This window comes from Aythya ferina (genome assembly GCF_964211825.1).
Source record: "Aythya ferina genome assembly, chromosome: 3".
In the NCBI taxonomy this organism is placed as follows: domain Eukaryota; kingdom Metazoa; phylum Chordata; class Aves; order Anseriformes; family Anatidae; genus Aythya; species Aythya ferina.
Window position 1 is genome coordinate 44,569,977 of NC_140298.1, and position 17,355 is coordinate 44,587,331.

The window sequence follows — 17,355 nt, forward strand, 5'->3', positions numbered from 1 at the left end:
GACAGCATATGATGAACATGATCCTTTACCTTCTCTACAGCACCTCTGAAAATCTGAAATGTGAGGCACTTCCTCTCATTAGCTATTATCCAAGTCATTTTCTGGATGACTATTCAAGTCTAATGAAATCAAGCTGCTTGTCATCAGGTCATCATGACATTTGGTACCTTGAACATAATTCCAGTCTGAACCTGTTACATTTTCCATAGACTCTAAAGTTCTCTTGAACATATTTCTTTCACTCTTTCTCTGTCTTTTTCCCTCTCACACACAGTTACAAACCTTCAGAGTAAAGATTAAAGATTTTGAGAAGTATTTATATAATTAGTTTTAGCCACCCCAAGAGTGAACATAAAGGCAACCACAAAAAAAGACAATGAGAAGCCAGCACTCTCTTGTAATCCTTTGCCATCAATGTGCTGATTAAAGAAAAAGTTGAACTGTAGGGTATCAGCCAAGCCTGTAGAGGATCTATTGGTACAATGAACAAAATAAAATAAATAAATAAATAAATCTAATTACACTTTGCTTGCATCTTTACTGAATAAGAAATACAAAAGAAAATTTATCTTTGTTGTGGTTCAGATTTCCTCATCCTTCTCAAATCTGCTCTTAATTTAGAAATATGCTGGTTTCTGCTTTCACATTTTCTTTAAATGCTGCTTAGACTTCCTGGATCTAAAGAAAGCCTTAGGATTGGTCATGAAAACAAATGTCTCTTGGAACAAAGAACCCAAGCCACCAAGATACAGAGGACCAAATTCAGACCTTATGTATTGACAGAGAAGTGATTCAAGGGCAGGCTGCACCTTCTTTCTTGGTCAGAAAGTGGATGCGCAGTATCTGAGTGACAAGCTGTCTCCAGAAAGAGGGAAGTTGTGTCCTTTTCACCTGTGTCCCCTTTGTTCTTTTTTCCCTCCAAGCAAAGTCCCTCATACTTTCTCTTTCCGTATCCATATCTTATGGGCAGTTCTGCTTTCTTCTGTCTCTAGCATTTCTATGTGTGCTTTGTTTTCTTTCTTCCCTCTGTCATTTCTCCTCTTTTACCTTCTCCTCTCATTCCTACCAACTTTCTCTTTTCTTATTTGTTTAGTCTCCTTGTCTGCTCCTCCTTCACTCCCACATGTGCCTTTAACACACAGCTCTGGCCAACCTTGCAGTTTCCCTGTGGTATCTCCATTATCCTCCTTCCATTCCTTTCCTCTCTCTGTCCCTCTACTTCATTTTTTCTTCTCTCTCTCTTATTTTTAGTAGTCTTTTATTTTTAAACTGTATATCTCAAAGAAAGAGTGTGACTCTTTCTTTGTCTTTCACTTCAGCACCTCATCTTTCATATATTTTGTCTTGTAAAATACTTCTTGAATTCTATATAAAGCAGCAACAGTATGATTCTGGCTTTTGGGAGAACAGTGAGAGAGGGCCTATAGAATAAGCTTCCTCACTCAATGCTAAGAGTTTAACACAAAGAAATATGCTACAGACTGAGAGAAGCATACTTCCCATCTGCAGAGCATTAAGAAGCTGGTGTGTGCAGAGGTTGTTTCATCATATGGTGCTGTAAAATAAAGAGGAATTCTTAGGTGGGAGTTAACTGAGCATATGCATTTGTTGAATGGGTGACAGGGTACTTCTCAAATACCCCTTAGCTGAAACTTGCATTGACTCCCCACAGCTGAAGCATGATGTTCTGGATTGATCTTGATTGTTCTGGATGGATTTGATGGATTGAGAAGCAAGTAGTTAGGGCTTGTCATTCATGATACAGGGCAGGGGTTTTCAGCCTTTTTTTTTTTTTTTTTTTTTTTTTTTTTCCAGTGGATATAACCCACCAGGGTAATAAAATCTCAGCTATGGAGTAATATCCTGTAATTTACAGTTTCTGTCATTGTGGTTTTTCTTGTATTCTTTGTTCTGGTTCTTAGTCCCATTGATGTCCCAGCCTCAGATTTCAGACGACTGAACCCAAGCTGTGGGTTCAGGAAGACTACCTTGGGAGCTGCATGCTGACAGAACTAGAGCTGTTCCTCAGGTAGTAGTCAGAATGGGTTTTTGCAAGCATCAAATTTAGATGAATTGTCTGGTAAATGATCAAGATATGCTAGGATATTAATTTAGATTTAAGTGTGTTTGCATTCAGTCCCACAGCAGACTTATTTTGCAAAGCAGGATAGTACCATATATATTTCTGCAGGTCACTAAATCACACTGCCATGGCTTCACTGCTTCAACTGTGTTGTGCAGATATAAACTGGGATAAATACCCTTACCCATATTACGATTTTCTTCTTCTGAGTGCATAGAGAGCTAAATCCATCTTTAGGCTCTAAACCTGTTAAATGAAAATGTAGCATTTCTTTGACTCATACAGGGATAACAAAGTACACAGAGACTGTAAAATGAGACTCAGATGAAGCATGAGAAATGAATGGTCAGAAACCTGTCTTTTTTCAAACAAAAATGATTTTTAAAAATAATCTCAAGTTCAGAGGAAGAATAACAATGTTGCTACTTTTCACAACCTCTAATTTTGGGATAAAATTCATGTCAAAATGCCCCTTTTGAAGTCCACACTTCTTGCTTTTTAGATAAAGGAAGGGACATGTCAACATAAAAATAAACTCTAAATCAAAAACAAACAAACAAAAAAACCTTTCTAAAGCAAAATTTTATCCCAATCACCTCAATCTTCTGATGTTGGCCAGTCATGGTTTAGTGAATATAATGATCATTCACTACCTTTTTTTTCCTTTCCCAAGTAACTGCCTAGAACAGATACAGGCATCTTCATGGATGTTCTTCAGGTACTGCGTGAGCTTTATGAATGTTTATAAACTGTTATTTCTGGTGTAATATACAATTGCAGCGTTCTGCCTACAATCTCATAGACTTTTATGAGTTATTTTCTTTATAAAGTACTCATTCCAGATTGGAACAGATTCTATGTCAATATGAAGTATTTTGTATTTGATAAGAAGTAAGATATTCTTTGTATTGAATTAATGTCAAGAATAGAGACCCTACAGAAAGGATGCCTCAGTTGACTGTATTTTATGGAAATATTGTACAAATGCAGAGAACTGATTCTCATTTTGCTGTCTTCCTTTCCAACAGGCATTGTGTTCCAGCAGCAACATTAGTAAGAGGACAAAGCATATGACAAAACAGGGAAGGTGAGTCAGGGGATAAAGCAAATGACAAAACAGGGAAGGTGAATGTAGAAAAGGCAAATGATTGCAAATATTTCTGATGCTAAACCAGATGAAAAACAGGCTTCTCTCCCTGTTACCCCCCACATTTGACATTCTAGAGAAATGTGTTGTTCTGAATGCTTTCCACATACGCTTTTGTTTAAAGAAAAAAATAACATGCAATATTTATGCTTTTTAAACAAAGGGCATATTTTCACTTATAAAACTTGAACTGGAATAATTAAATGGGACAAAGAGTACAGTTTGTATCAGTAATTTACTATAATCGTTCTAATGTTTCAGGCATCAATAAATTTAGCTAGTTGCTATTTAACGTCAAAGTAATTACTCCAAAATGACATCAATTTGCCATCCCAAAGAAAACAAAAGTAATAAACCTTTCACTTTCGACATTAAAGACTCTTTCACACCAGTTTCTAACGTAAATCCTAGTTATACAATACACTAACGTAAATATTTAAAAGGGATAGCTAAATTATCCTTGCCAGGGAAGATTTCTTAACCCCTTTTAATCCACCTTTTATTACTACTATTAAAGGAAACATTACCTAAAACTATCAAAGCCTGCACATACTTAAATATCTTTAATGAAGCAGTTTATATTTTTCTTCCTCCTTACAGTTTTCTAGGAATGTCTGCTTCTGCAGTGGCTTATGGCACTTATGAAGGTCAAAAACCTGGTCCCAGTGAGAAAAGTGTGAAGTGTAACACTTGATGTATATGCAGAGAAAATGTAGTTTAAGTCTTCTCCCTTATGCTCATATGAACTGATGGCTTTTTGCTCTCTTCTACCTTTGTTATCTGAAATTATATTAGCAAGAAATACTGTAATTCCAAGTACTCATATGTTGTCCAGTTCTACAAAATGAGGGTCTGAAAGCTATACTGGAAGAATGAGAATTAAGTGATTTTGGTAAAACTGGAACTATGAAGTTGGCCTACTTCTAGGGGTGGGACCAGGATGAGAAAGTTATCCAAAGTGTTGACAAAACATGGAACATTTCTTACTGTGTGGCCTGTTGACTAATGGACATTGCAACAGACTGGACAAATCATTGAACACATAGACATTTTACGAAGTTAATAGTCTTCTACTTACAACTTTATAAAAGCTCTAAATAAATCTGTTCAGCAACAGCTGGAACTAGAACAAATAATAGTCCATGAGAACCAGAACATACATTGTGTTTTCAATAAGAACTGAATTAAAATTGCATCTGAATTGTAGCAATTCCTTGAATGGGGAAAAAGCTAGAACTAATTAATTATTGTGGAACTAAATAAACACTGGTACTCTGGTGTGAGCCTGAGGGCCTATCCACATAGATTACTTTTTGATATCAAGGCCATGCTTCGCTACAACTAGAAGAGCCAAGATTTCTCTGAGTTTCACTATACACACAGGTGTGTATAAAGGAGATATAGGAACTAAAAGCAAATTTACCAAGCTCTCAAATGTGTTCCATTTAAGGATCAGAACTCTAAATAGAACTATGAGAACTAGGTATTGATTGTAGCAAAATGGTCTAATCGCTAAAATATATGGACCATAAACTATGTGACAATACCAAAACATGCACAAAGATGACATACTTTGAGCTTCCATCACTGTTGAGTCATCAAATGACTCAATGTTACAGAAGTCCTTGGATATCCAAGAGAATTCATGTAGCATTTATTGTGATTTAATAAGCTCTTAAGGCTATTCTTTGAATAAGGAAGGCTAGTTAAAATTTGCCTCCCCACAGACCTTTCCAGTTTAAATAGGCTGCCACTTCAAATTCATGGACATAGCATTCATCTTCCATTCACAGACAGCAAAATATTTAATTGCACACATCTGTATTGTGTCCAAAGGCCACAGTGATAGAATTAGATGATTCTTACAAAATCTAAAATTACAAAATGCTGCTATTAACTATTCAGGTATTGAATATTCCTCATGTTTTGCCTGTTGAGTATTCCTCATGTTCTGCCTTTTTCTGCTCATCATTTCCAGTCTGGTTGAAGGTTGCCCGGCAGTTTACAGTTACACCAAGGGGAAAAGTCCCACATTGAACTTCACTAAGAGGCAAAAGAACAAGCTGAAACTATATAGAGATGGCAGCAACAAAGAATCTGGCCTCAAAATCACTATTTTGAGAAAGTAGTGGTGTAAATAAGGTGTGAGTTTCAGGAGAAAATAAGGTATGAACCTAAGGAAAGAAGACAGTAAGGGGTCAGGGAACGAACAAAAGATAAGTGCAATATGAGGTCATGAGGTTTCTTGTAAACTTATTGCAATGGTGAAGTCATAATTGTATGTACCTGTTTCCAAAATTCTCCGTGTCACAGAAGAAAACCACTAGCATAGTTTGATAACATACTGAGCTTTAATCTATAAAGAAGATTAAATTCAAAGCTTAACATCATAAAAGAATAACAAATACTTTTTAAAACAAAAATACAAGATAACACACTGTTCTAACTTAGTTCCTCCTGTTACCAAAGCTTAGAGTACATATTTTCTGGGGTACAATTCCAATGCATACAGTATTTCCTATCACCTCAGCATATATCCATATGTTGAATTAAAATGAAACATTTTTATTTGCAACATAGCTTTTCCAGGTAAAAGCTTGAGCCAGGGTGCTACTATGATTAGTTAGTCACTTGTCAGATCCCACACATTATTTAAACGAACCAAAATGAAATCACTGCTTGTTGCAACGTTCCTTTTTTCCATTTTTCATGTCAGTTCCTAGATGCCAGCAGTCCATCTACCACTGCACTGATCAACCCAGCTCCTTGTAACTCACAGCTGTTTAAGAGCTGAACCTTTATTTACTTGGGTCTCCTGCTCACACACACAAGTTCTTATTCACCTCAGGCACACATACAAAAATGTTGGGAGCTGGGGGGGAAATGATAGAGAAGGTATGAAAACTTGTGACAGCTTCTTTCAGACAGCAAGAAGGAACCCTCAGGCAGGGGTGATGTGAGTAGCCCCTCCTTAAGGCAACTCTTCATAATTTGTTCAGCTTTACCTCTAGTGGGCCCCAAGGCAAAGCAAAGAGTTGATGGGGAGAGCCAGGTGTAGAAGAAGAAAAGGTTGACAAAACCGTTTAGCTTTCTCGGTCTCTTTAGAGTTAGATTTACAATTCTGATCCGTATCAAATCTTCTATGCTTTTCACAGAATCATGCTGAATCAGACTTTAGTCACATTACTATCCACCTTACTTGTTCTTGGTTTGCTGTGTTAAAAAAAAAATAAAGGGGGGGGGGAGAAAAAAAAAAAAGAAAAAGAAAAAACTACTACAACTTATATTAGCAGGCACCTCAAAAAAAAAAAAATGGATAAAAGGATACATTTTGATACATTTTTGTACAAAAATCTTAACTGTAGAATAACTGCTTTGAATCGGTTAGTGGTTGCATTCTCATTGCATGATCTTTGGTAATAATAAACACTACATGAAACAAAATATTGCCATGGGTGAAAAACTCTGTTTAGTTAAAAACTGCAAGAACAAGTCAACAGCATTTTACACACTTCCCTCAGTTTATGGAAATCTGAAGCATCCAACATTGCTTGGACAAAATTGAGAATACAGTAGACTTTTCAGCGTAACTCTACTTAAATGACAGTACTGGTTAAGAAAAACAAAGTATACTGTTGAAACCAAAATACATAGAATCAGGTTTCTTTGCTAGTATTTGCCAAAGAACTACTAAAAAGAAGAAGAAGAAGAAAAAAAAGAAAAAAAAAAAAAAAGTTTAAATGCAAACTTTTACATCTCCAACACGTTTTACATATTTCAGACAACAGAAGAATCCACATACATTGTATGTGATAATTTTTCAAAACTAGCCATTACATTTTCACAGATTAAAAAAAAAAAAAAAAAAAAAAAAAAAAAAAGTCTGTTTAAATATTTCATTTCTACAAAGTGAATTTACATTTTAAGTACAAAGTGCAAATACTACAGTTGTTCTTATTGCCTTTTGGTGAGGAAATCTCCCACATGTCAGAGATCTGCCTTGGATCAGTAAGCTGTTCACCCTTGCTTCTTAGAAACTTGCTGAAAGACAGTTGAAAAATTTTTCATTATTAATGATGTCCTCAAATAATCAAGTATAAACATTTCTCTCTTTGTATTTCAGCAGTATCTACATGCTACTGTCAGGACAAGAGCTCTGCACACACACACACACATATATATAGGAAATACAATGATGCTGCCTTGTAGGCTTTCATGGCATATATGAAGGGTATGAGCAACATCTTTACCATTTCTTACCTATGGCTGCTTTAAATGTATACATATCAAATGCACAGTTCTAGCAATTGCCTAGGCAAGTCCCTGGTGCAGTATAACCTTCTATGGCATGCGATGCATACAGAACGGGCTGCTGGCCAAAGTCTTATGAACATTCTCTAGTTTCCTTGTAAACTTTAGGCTAGGCTGCAAAAGATCCTTTGGGTCTCATTGACAGTATGTGAGTACATGTGTGTGTTTGTTGGACAGGGTGGAGCTGAGAAAGGGAAATACACCTGGCTGCTGCCTCAGTTGGGTCAGATCCATCATGTACTTGACCTCATTTAGAACAATAACTGCTTCTAGTACATTAGTACATCTATATCTGCCTTCATTCTGTAAGCTTCAATGTGCCCATATGTTAAAAAAGTATTCAGCAATACATGCATAAGCACATATAAACATATATAACAACTACTATAATGCACTAGTCGAAAATGAGCTTTTGAATGCCCGTCTCCTGAATAATACCAATCTGATCACTCCTTCTCAGATGAGTGGTTTCTTTTAACCAGCTTCCCAGTCCAGTTTCTTTCTAATAACTTCCTTTCAAGTGAAAACTTTTGTGATGAAAGCCACCTTCTGTATTTGCAGCCTTGTATTGTTCAAGTATGAAACTGGCAACAGATGGTTTGCTGAGCCAGCCTTAATTCAAGGCTATCATTTGTCAGCAACAGCTTTTAAAATAATTAGTGCTGATTCAGCAAAATTATTGGACAAAATTAAAAAATAAAAAATAAATAGAAGCTCTAGGACACTTTTATTACAGATTCTGCAAGTCAGGATCAGATTACAAGAAAGGGGAGAGGGCTTGTCATGCTTCAAGTGTAATGCACGTGTGCCAGTAATTGCCATTATATAATTAAAATAACCCCTTTGAATGTTCTTCAGTTCCGACAGGATAATTGTTTTCAGGCTGCTTTGTTTAAAGCGTAAGTGATTTGTGGAGGGAACTTGAAAAGTTAAGACCACAAACATTTGTTTAAACAAACAGAAACTTATCACATCCCTCAAGCTGCGAGAACATTTTATATTCCTTCAAAGGTATGTAGGAGGTCTTTGGTAAAACCCACAACCAATGTTGAGCTTGCCTTAGGAAGTGCAAACCTAACATCAAACAAATCAGAGACAAAGCAAGTAACAAATTGGATAGCAACAATGACAGGAAGGCTTTTTTGGCTTGTGGGGAGGTTCACCCTGGGTTCAATTTTTAATAAATTAATATAGCTTTCTGATAGATGGGAAGACATTGACCACAACTAATGAGGTATTTTTAACCAAATTCCTATTTTCCCAGATACAGGATCACCTGAGCTGATGTTATAATACACTGTAAGAAGCATTTGGACTGTGCACAGTCATATGGTCTGAATTTTTGGGTTGACCTGTGTGGTGCCAGGAATTGGACTGGATGATCCTTATGGGTACCTTCCAACTTGGGATATTCTATGATTCTGTGATTCACTGATGTTTTTGTGGGCATTAACCATTTAATTTCTCTAAAGAATACAAAAGTGAGGCAAGAACAGTAAGAAGTTGATTATCTTACTAAATTATTAAAATAATTGGCAGATTCACAAGTCTTTCTTCAGACGCATGTAAAAGTGTCACAAAGTTGTGCCCATGTTGTCCAGAAGAGGGATTAATTGTAACAAAAATAGATATAAAGAAGACATATGAAGATGTTTTTTGTCAGTTTTGTTTTTTAACTTTCTTCCTTATCTTCCATTTGAGCCTCTCTTTGTCAATGTCTAACTTACCTTGATTTAAAAATTCTACTTTTGTGTCTTTTTAGCTCTGAATGCCATGTGTAACCAAAACTCTATGAGTGAAATACACTGGTGTTATTCAGAAGGGCAAGGTAGAGTCTTTATAGAAAATTGATGCAAAAACAGATCATGGATTATGTTGTCAGGGCACTTGACATTTTATTTGTTGCAATCATTCCACAGACCAAACCAATTTTAGTTTTAGCATACATTATCAGACTGATGCAAATCCTATGTTCTCTAGCATCATTTTACAGAGTCAGCAAAGGCATTTCAAAATGACAGCTATTTTCTTTCTACTAAGATCTTTAAAGGTATCTAAAACCACCACAGAGCAATTCAGTGGTGTTCACAGAATATATAGATTTTCATAGGGTATGGGAAATACATGGCGTGTTGCACAAAGAGTAATTTCAATCACTGTAAGTTTGCATCTATAGTATGACACAGGAAAGTTAACAGAATTCAGTTAAAGCAAAAGGTAAATGAAGATAATGCAGGACACTTTTTTAAAAGTGTGTGGGAATGCTGTCATTCAGGAATGCAGAAGACTTATGTGAAGGCTCAGTTACAGTCATCAAATTATCACTAGCCTGGATGTCATTGTACACTTTACTAGGAACATCCACAGGCAGTCCTATTCTACTTTGCATTTTGGTACATTTACTCTGTACCTGTAGTTGACTGAATGACTTTTCTTAGATAAATACAAAACCAAGATTTGTTAATTAGGACACAGATCTGTGTTTTCTTGTAGAATGGCAGACTAATGCATTCTGAAGCTACAATGATAACAGAAATAGAGATTTTGCTCTCCTCAATACTCACCTGCCTGCTAGGTGAAGTGCTCTCAGTGTTGGTTTTAGGAGCTGCTAAAAGAAAGAAAACATCATAAATATGACTTGCAAGTTATATGTAGCATCCTAAGAAATGAAAAAAAAAAAAAAAAAAAAAAAAAAAAAAGCAATTTTTAGAGCAGGGTAACTGCAGTTTAAAAAAAAAAATCTTTAATTGAAACATTTATTATTTTTTTTTCCCCTTTTCTCAGTCCCAGCATTGCTTCTTTCATATGAATGCTGAATGACAGCATTTCTAGCCAGCTAATACACGGCATTTGCTTTGGACAGACTGCACCTACTCAGTATTGAGTATTTCAAACTTATTAAATCTTTAGGGGTAAATATAGCCTATTATACCTGTGGGAAAGAAGCATGTAAAAGCAAAGACTGTCTGGAAGTATTCACTTTACTTAAAGATATTGCACAGAAACAGGTCTAGCAGCCAAATACGTTGTTCACATTTAATCTGTAAAACAGCAAGATTATTGCTGCTGGTTTTTAAGTTTCTGCTTAGTGTCAAAATCCAAGATACCCTCTAAAAGAAGAGAGAAATAATAAAAATAAAAATTGATAAAAGTAAACCAGTTATAACAGTCTGCTGATTCATTCAACTTCACAAGCAAACTTGGGAGGCTAGGGCAGAACTTAGCATCTTGGTTTTCTGTGTCAGTTTGCTAGCCTGCATTCAGACGAAGACAAACTAAAGAGGACCTTAAAAAATGCTTTAGAAATTACCATTCCCCTGAGAATATATGTTTTGCATCTCTCTGTCTCTTACATTGCTTCAAATGGTTCTCACAAGACACTTGGGTCTAACACAGAATGACACAGTTACCTCCTTATCTCAGCTTTCACACCTCAGGTGACAGGGTCTCACCTATTCCTAGAAATATAACTCTAGCCCTAGGAAAGTGGTGATTAAATCCTTTTGTTTGGAATGGAATCCCCAAGTGAAAGGATTATCAGTAAGGAAATTTTAACTACCAAAGCAGGAGAGGGAAGAAAAAAAAAAAAAAAAAAAAAGATATTCTAATAAAAGCTGTTTTATGGTCTTGTCTTAAAAACATGCATTGTTAGGAAGTCAACCAAATGATCTAGTTTAGAAATGTTTTCCAACTGGATACTCTTAGTGCAAAAGTATTTTTTCCTTCTTAAAACAAATATTCTTATATTTATGAGGTTTTTGGGAGAGAAACACTGTTAAAAATCTTGCATGAGAATTATTATTGCTTCAGCAAAATGTGTGTGATCTTCATATAATTTAATGTATTTTAAAACTTACAATGATGTCAGACCCAATTTCACCTAGTATAAAAGCAAAGAGTGCTGGCTATGGCAGGATAGAATTGTTTTGAGGTGGATGTTAAAATATGAAGTGACTATAGTGGCCTCCATTTTAAGACACTGGATTACCAAACAGTCTAAATGAAAAAGAAAGTGTTACATTTATTTTTTCCACGTTTATAGAACAAAGACAACAATATTCAGCCACCTTCATATACAGTATTTTACCTTTGCATAAGTGAAAATTGCAAGGTATTATTATTAAGTCCACAAAATATCAGAAAAAAAAAAAATCTTGATTTCTTGTTTGTTTTGAGAGATCCATTTCCATGAGACATGAACAATTTATTAGTGCAACATAGAGCTGTTCCTCCTTTCTGCAACACAACCTTTCTAGACTTGAATATAACCATTTCCCACTTGTCATGCTCTTCATTTCCTATGGCTCTTTTATTTTACTCTCCTGGCTTCATTTTAGTGTCCAAAGCAAACAGAACAATTTGCCCACATTAATTTTCTACAGCTTCTTACAGTATGGAGTTACTGTATATGTTCTTCTATTGTTTACAAAGTATTTTAGATTCTTCTTTGTTTTCAGGAATTGTGTGACTGAATTCTGCAAGGACCATTATACACTGTAATTAATTGTTCCTCTTTCTATCAGTTTTGCAGCAAGTAACTGGCTGTTAAGTTTTGTAGCAAGTAACTGACAATTGTCCCACCTGTTTGGTAGATGACCACATTCCTCACATCATCTCTAAACCACATTTGAGAAATAAGTCATTAGAAAGCTCAACAATGTTTTTTCCTCCCAGCAGGAATCCAGGAAAGCACAAGTGTGATACTTGCACTCATTCAGAACACATTACAATAATGACATTGAACAGGCTTTTCAATGATGATATGATGTCATGTCAATGGCATTGTATCCTCATGTTTCCTGCTCTAAATGCAGAAGCATATTTCCAACAAACAAGCATCTACTGGGCTGGAAAGCTTTTGTTTCTCTCAGAACAAAGAGATAATTTGCATACCCAGAAGCTGCTTTCCTGTCATCTGCCCTAAACAAAAGCTATGGGTTGAAAAATCTAGACAAAAAGATATAAAAGGTTCTTACTATGGCGTTTCTTTGTTTCTGCTTTACCTTCTTCTTTTGTTACTCCCAGGCAACCCATTAATTCTTGAACTGACAAGGACTTGTCATTGTTCACATCACAGTATTCCACAAACTTCTTCACACATTTTTTAGGTTTTGATTTCTTTCTTAGGAACCTTTTGAAAGGCTTAATTTCTTTCTTTCCAATGTCACCACTAGAATTTTTATCTAGTTGTTTGAAATACCAGTGGACTACTCTCTCTTCCAGAGTGTGATTTGGATCAGGTTCTGAAACCCTGAAACAGAAAATAGGTGTTAAGCCTTTATTCTAATACAGAAACCTTGGTTTATTCCTTTGCTTCTGAATAGTTAAAGCATTGTTAGATGTTTTGCTACATGAGCCTCTCTGCTTTTGGCTACTAGTTTCTTGCAGTGAATATTTCTCTTTTCAGTTTGGCCAACTGCATGCTAAATTTTACCCAAAGGGCTATAATCTCCTTTTAGTTAATTCTCTTAAGCTGTATTGAGGTCAGCACAGTTCTCAGAACATTGCGCCTTCTCCTTTCATTTCCTTAAACAAAGAAAACTGAAGAGAGAAATAAATGAAAGACAGACATGGCGGGAACATGAAAACACATAATATACATAACTGAAGTATGTCAACAGTCAACATCACCAAATACCTAGACTCAATTACAACCCATGATGGATGCTTTCAGATAAAACACCAAAATGTACTGAATTACAGGGTGAGCTATAATAATAAATGCCCCCTCCTTTCAGGTAGTAAGCACCTGACCTGCAGATGCCCAAAGTTTGCCAACACTTATGTGTTTTTAATTATGTATTTTTAATTATGGGTGTTGAAAGCATTTATTTGTTTTAGTAGCAAGTAGGCAAAACATAAATCAGGAAGGCAACACATATTCATCAAGCAAAGGCTGACAAGAAAAAGAAAGACCAAGGCACAGTTGCACCAGAAGCTACAGATAAATTTAAGTTCTGATGATGATGAGAACTCAGCCATCAGGTGTATCTCTGTTTAGTGGACATATTCCACAGTGGTAAATTTGAAGTAAACTATCCTAGACAGATAGATTCTTGGAAATTTACCCTTTGTGAAGGCAGGAGAAGAATTACTTCTCAAAGTTTTTAACAATTCATTCACCACTGCCAGAGTCCTTTTAAAGACAAAAAAAAAAAAAAAAAACGGGATCTGAAACCCACCGGCTAGAAGACAATGATGGATCAGAGACTGCATGCACCATATCTGTGGACAGTGCATCCAAAACACTCGTCAGGAACTCATTCTTCTTGGCCCCAGGACAACCTAGAAAAAACAACAGTGATTTTTTGTTGTTGTTGTTGCTGTTGTTTTTGTTTTGTTTTTTTTTTTTAGTCTCCTATTTTTATGACATTTAACTTCCAAGAATCTTTCAAAGTTAGAGATAGATGTGACTCATGTACACAGAACTCCCATAAATGGTGCACAAATTTAGAACCTAATCCAAAGAAAAGCACCTAAATTCAGGCATATATCTGTATCATAGAGCAGGAATAGAAAAACATCCCTTTACATCCCCTTACATCTAGTAAAGTGGTTTGTATACCTTGGAGTCCTCTTTTTCAGATGGGGCATTATTCTTACCTCTTTAAGATGCTTTATCCACGTTTTCCCATTTTGAAAAGAGCAGCTTTGAAACAGCAGAAGTTTGTCCATCACACAGAACATTTGAAACATAGACTAGAAACCCACAGCACAACACCTTTTCTTTTTCCACCTTTCCTTCTCTGAACTACCAGTGGTTTTCTCAACATACATTCTCTTAGTGTATCATTTTTCTGATATTTAAAATGGCAATCAACTCATTTCTTCTTTCGCTTTTCTCTAGGGATTAATTACCACTATACAGTACTTAGCAAAATAGGATGCTGTTAGATGGTTCTTTGGATCATACTGTGGGAACCTATGGTGATGCTAGATCATTCACATAATTACATTCCTTATGCTACAAAACTCTCATCTGAAAGAAACTGACAGCATATTTCATACACATAATACATTAGATAAATATATACTGAAAGATCCACTCTTAGAGCAGTGCAGCTGGAGCAGATAAATCCATCTGACAAGAGAATGGTTGTTGACACATGGAGATATGCTTATACAGCACACCTGCTTCCTCTCTTCTTCCCTATAGCCCTGAGCCATACACCAGGTCTTCACCTAGCCCTGTAACAGCTGAGATAAATTCTAGCATGATCCATGAGCAGTGACACAGACATCACAAGCTTGAAGCTGGAGGCCACCATTCACAGGTGATTCTGTGCTGGAAGCCCACTTATTCTTGTTGGAAGCGAAAAAGGAAAATGCTCTGAAGGGTTGTGGGAAAGGAAGATAAGTTAATCAGAAGGTATTTGTTATTTTGTTAAACTTCTCAGTGGCCTCTGGAGCAGGTAGTAGAATTATCTGTGCCCGAAAAGCCTCATCTTGCCCAGCAAATTATTTTTTAATACATCCAGTGTTGATACAAGGAAATGAACCTGTGTTATATTAGCACTAAGCTGTGTTACAGTAAGAATAACTCAGCTATTTTGAATACCAGCAGCAGCACCCACTACATGTTATTGTCCAACACATTCATGAATTTATGAGTTCCCTGTCTCTTATGAGTTAGCCTTCTGCATCAGGGATATTTTATTGAGTAACTATGAAAGGCATATGACAGGAATTCAGTGAAGCAAGTTCTACTGCGCTAAAAGTACACATCTGAAACCAGATGTCATTCTCCTAGAAATGTTCCTCTTCCTTTAGTCTTTAACCAGGGTTTTGGTGGTTTTTGTTTGTTTTATATTGTTTTCTTGTTTGTTTTTTTGTTTGTTTGTTTGTTTTTGTTGGTTTTTTGTTTGTTTTGTTTTTTCTGCTACAACTGGAGTAAAAAAGGACAAAAATAACCAACCAAAACAAAAACACACAAAGACATTGCTATGATTACAGTCCTAAATTTGAGTTCAGTGAGACAAGCTCTTGAGCTATCTCTGTCAGCTACATAAATGACAAAGGTGGCAGGAGAGTAATAGGGAGGGACAGAGGAGTGTACCTACAAACTCCTGGCAGTATTCAGTACATAATTCAGAAGTATATTCTTTTAGAACAAAGAATTTTCTAGTAAGTAAGGCTCAAACTATGTTGTGCACTGTGATTTAAATGAAACCCTGTAACTTTGAAAGACACAAAAACCCTTCCACCCAAAGATGAACAGACAGAGCCCAAACTGCTCCAATCCAGAAGGCATGTCCAGCCATGCTGCATGGCAATGTGCCTGAATAAAGCAACCAAGTCTCTAAGTAATCTATTGAGTTCAGCCCAACATCTTGCCAGCACAGATTCTCTGCCGGAGGACCAGAGCTGGTTCTCTTCAAAGTGCAGGCAAAAATTGGCTGCCCATGTAGAACTGTCGTGAGTGATACAAGCTTCATCCATTTCTTGCTGGGGTTGTCACTGTCATAAAACACAAGCCTGAATCCTACTCCAAACATGCGTTGTGAATTGATAGAGGGCTCTTGGAAACTGCAGACAGTAATACCTCAGTGTATAAGAATGCGGGACAATATGGAGACAAGATAATTTGACTTTTTCTTTGTTTCTCTTTCCTTTTGGGGCTATATGATAATGTTAATATCCAATTTGATTTAGGAGCGCCATCTGACATTTTCATGTCAGTTATTAGTGTATTCCTGAATCATCTGTAAGAAACAAAAAAGTTTGCTTTGGGTAGTTTCCATTGCTGTCCAGGGAGCTGCTGTGTGTACATATGCTACAGATGTAGAGATCAAAATCATTATTTAGCTTAATATTTATGAGGTAGAGTTAGGTAGGAGAAAGAATTAACTTTTCAATTTACAAGAAATCACAGGGGGAAAAAAACACACAGTTTAAAGCCGATCTCTGATAATTTTCCCTAAGATTAAGAAAGGTTTCTAAATGTGCTTTGCATAAAGTTGAAATAGCAGCTGACAGTAACAGAAATCTCATAGAAAAGAACTCTTGCTGTTAAAACAAACATTATCTGTTGCTGTGAAACATTCCAAATTATAACTCTACTATTTAATGTAAAATGACACCCCACAAAATCCTCACCAGTTAAATACAGAGAAAATATTCAGTTTCTCCCAATTATAATTTTTGCTGATGTGTGGGCAATCACACAGCAATTTACCTCACAGTGAAATCTCTGTTCTTTGCAGGTGTTATTAACTCAGAATAATTCTCTGGAGGCTTCATGCTGAGCTTTAATTTTCAACAAACTTGCAGATGAAATGGCAAGACTAGGGGAGCTTTAGCTTGATTATAAAGAATAATTCACTCTTAGTGGACTAAATAGAGAAAGTGAAAGCATAGTTTGTTATGGGAGCCTTATGTTTCTTACTATGGTTTAAGTGTTACAAATTTTTCTTGTGCAGCTGCTTGTCCTGTGTGGATTTCACAGCTTACATAAATAATATTTGTTGTCAAAGTGTTGAAGTTGAAACCACATGAAATTGCCCTACAGGTTCAGAGATGTAGCATAGAATCGAGTGTTTGCTTTAAGGATAGTTTTACTCAGAGTAAACCTTAGACCAACAAATGCATACCACAAATGGAGAGAATACACAAGCACCTCATTTCAACTACAGCATAAAGGCAATCAAAGAATCTTCATTATATTATTATATAACTCATATTTATATATACATGTCTGTATAAATCTATCTTACATTAATATGAATAATAGATTTTTGGAGTTAATCGGTGGACAGGTACCTGTAAGTCTTCTGAAGCTGGAGCTTCCTGCTTGGTTGATAATAATCTATTACTA

At 35.9% G+C, this 17,355-nt stretch overlaps 1 protein-coding gene across 3 annotated transcripts in view; it reads right to left on the bottom strand.

Moving 5' to 3' along the window:
* Nucleotides 1-5,562: 5,562 nt before the first annotated feature.
* Nucleotides 5,563-17,355, bottom strand: part of SMOC2 (SPARC related modular calcium binding 2) — a 146,871-nt gene continuing 135,078 nt past the window's right edge. For all 3 annotated transcript variants that reach the window (XM_084512787.1, XM_084512786.1, XM_084512788.1), the window contains exons 10-13: nt 13,724-13,826; nt 12,518-12,792; nt 10,106-10,149; nt 5,563-7,271 (exon numbers count right to left, since the gene is read on the bottom strand). In XM_084512787.1, the coding sequence (XP_084368913.1) occupies nt 7,248-7,271; nt 10,106-10,149; nt 12,518-12,792; nt 13,724-13,826 (446 nt within the window). In that variant the 3' untranslated portion in view covers nt 5,563-7,247. The remainder of the gene's footprint in view (nt 7,272-10,105; nt 10,150-12,517; nt 12,793-13,723; nt 13,827-17,355) is intronic.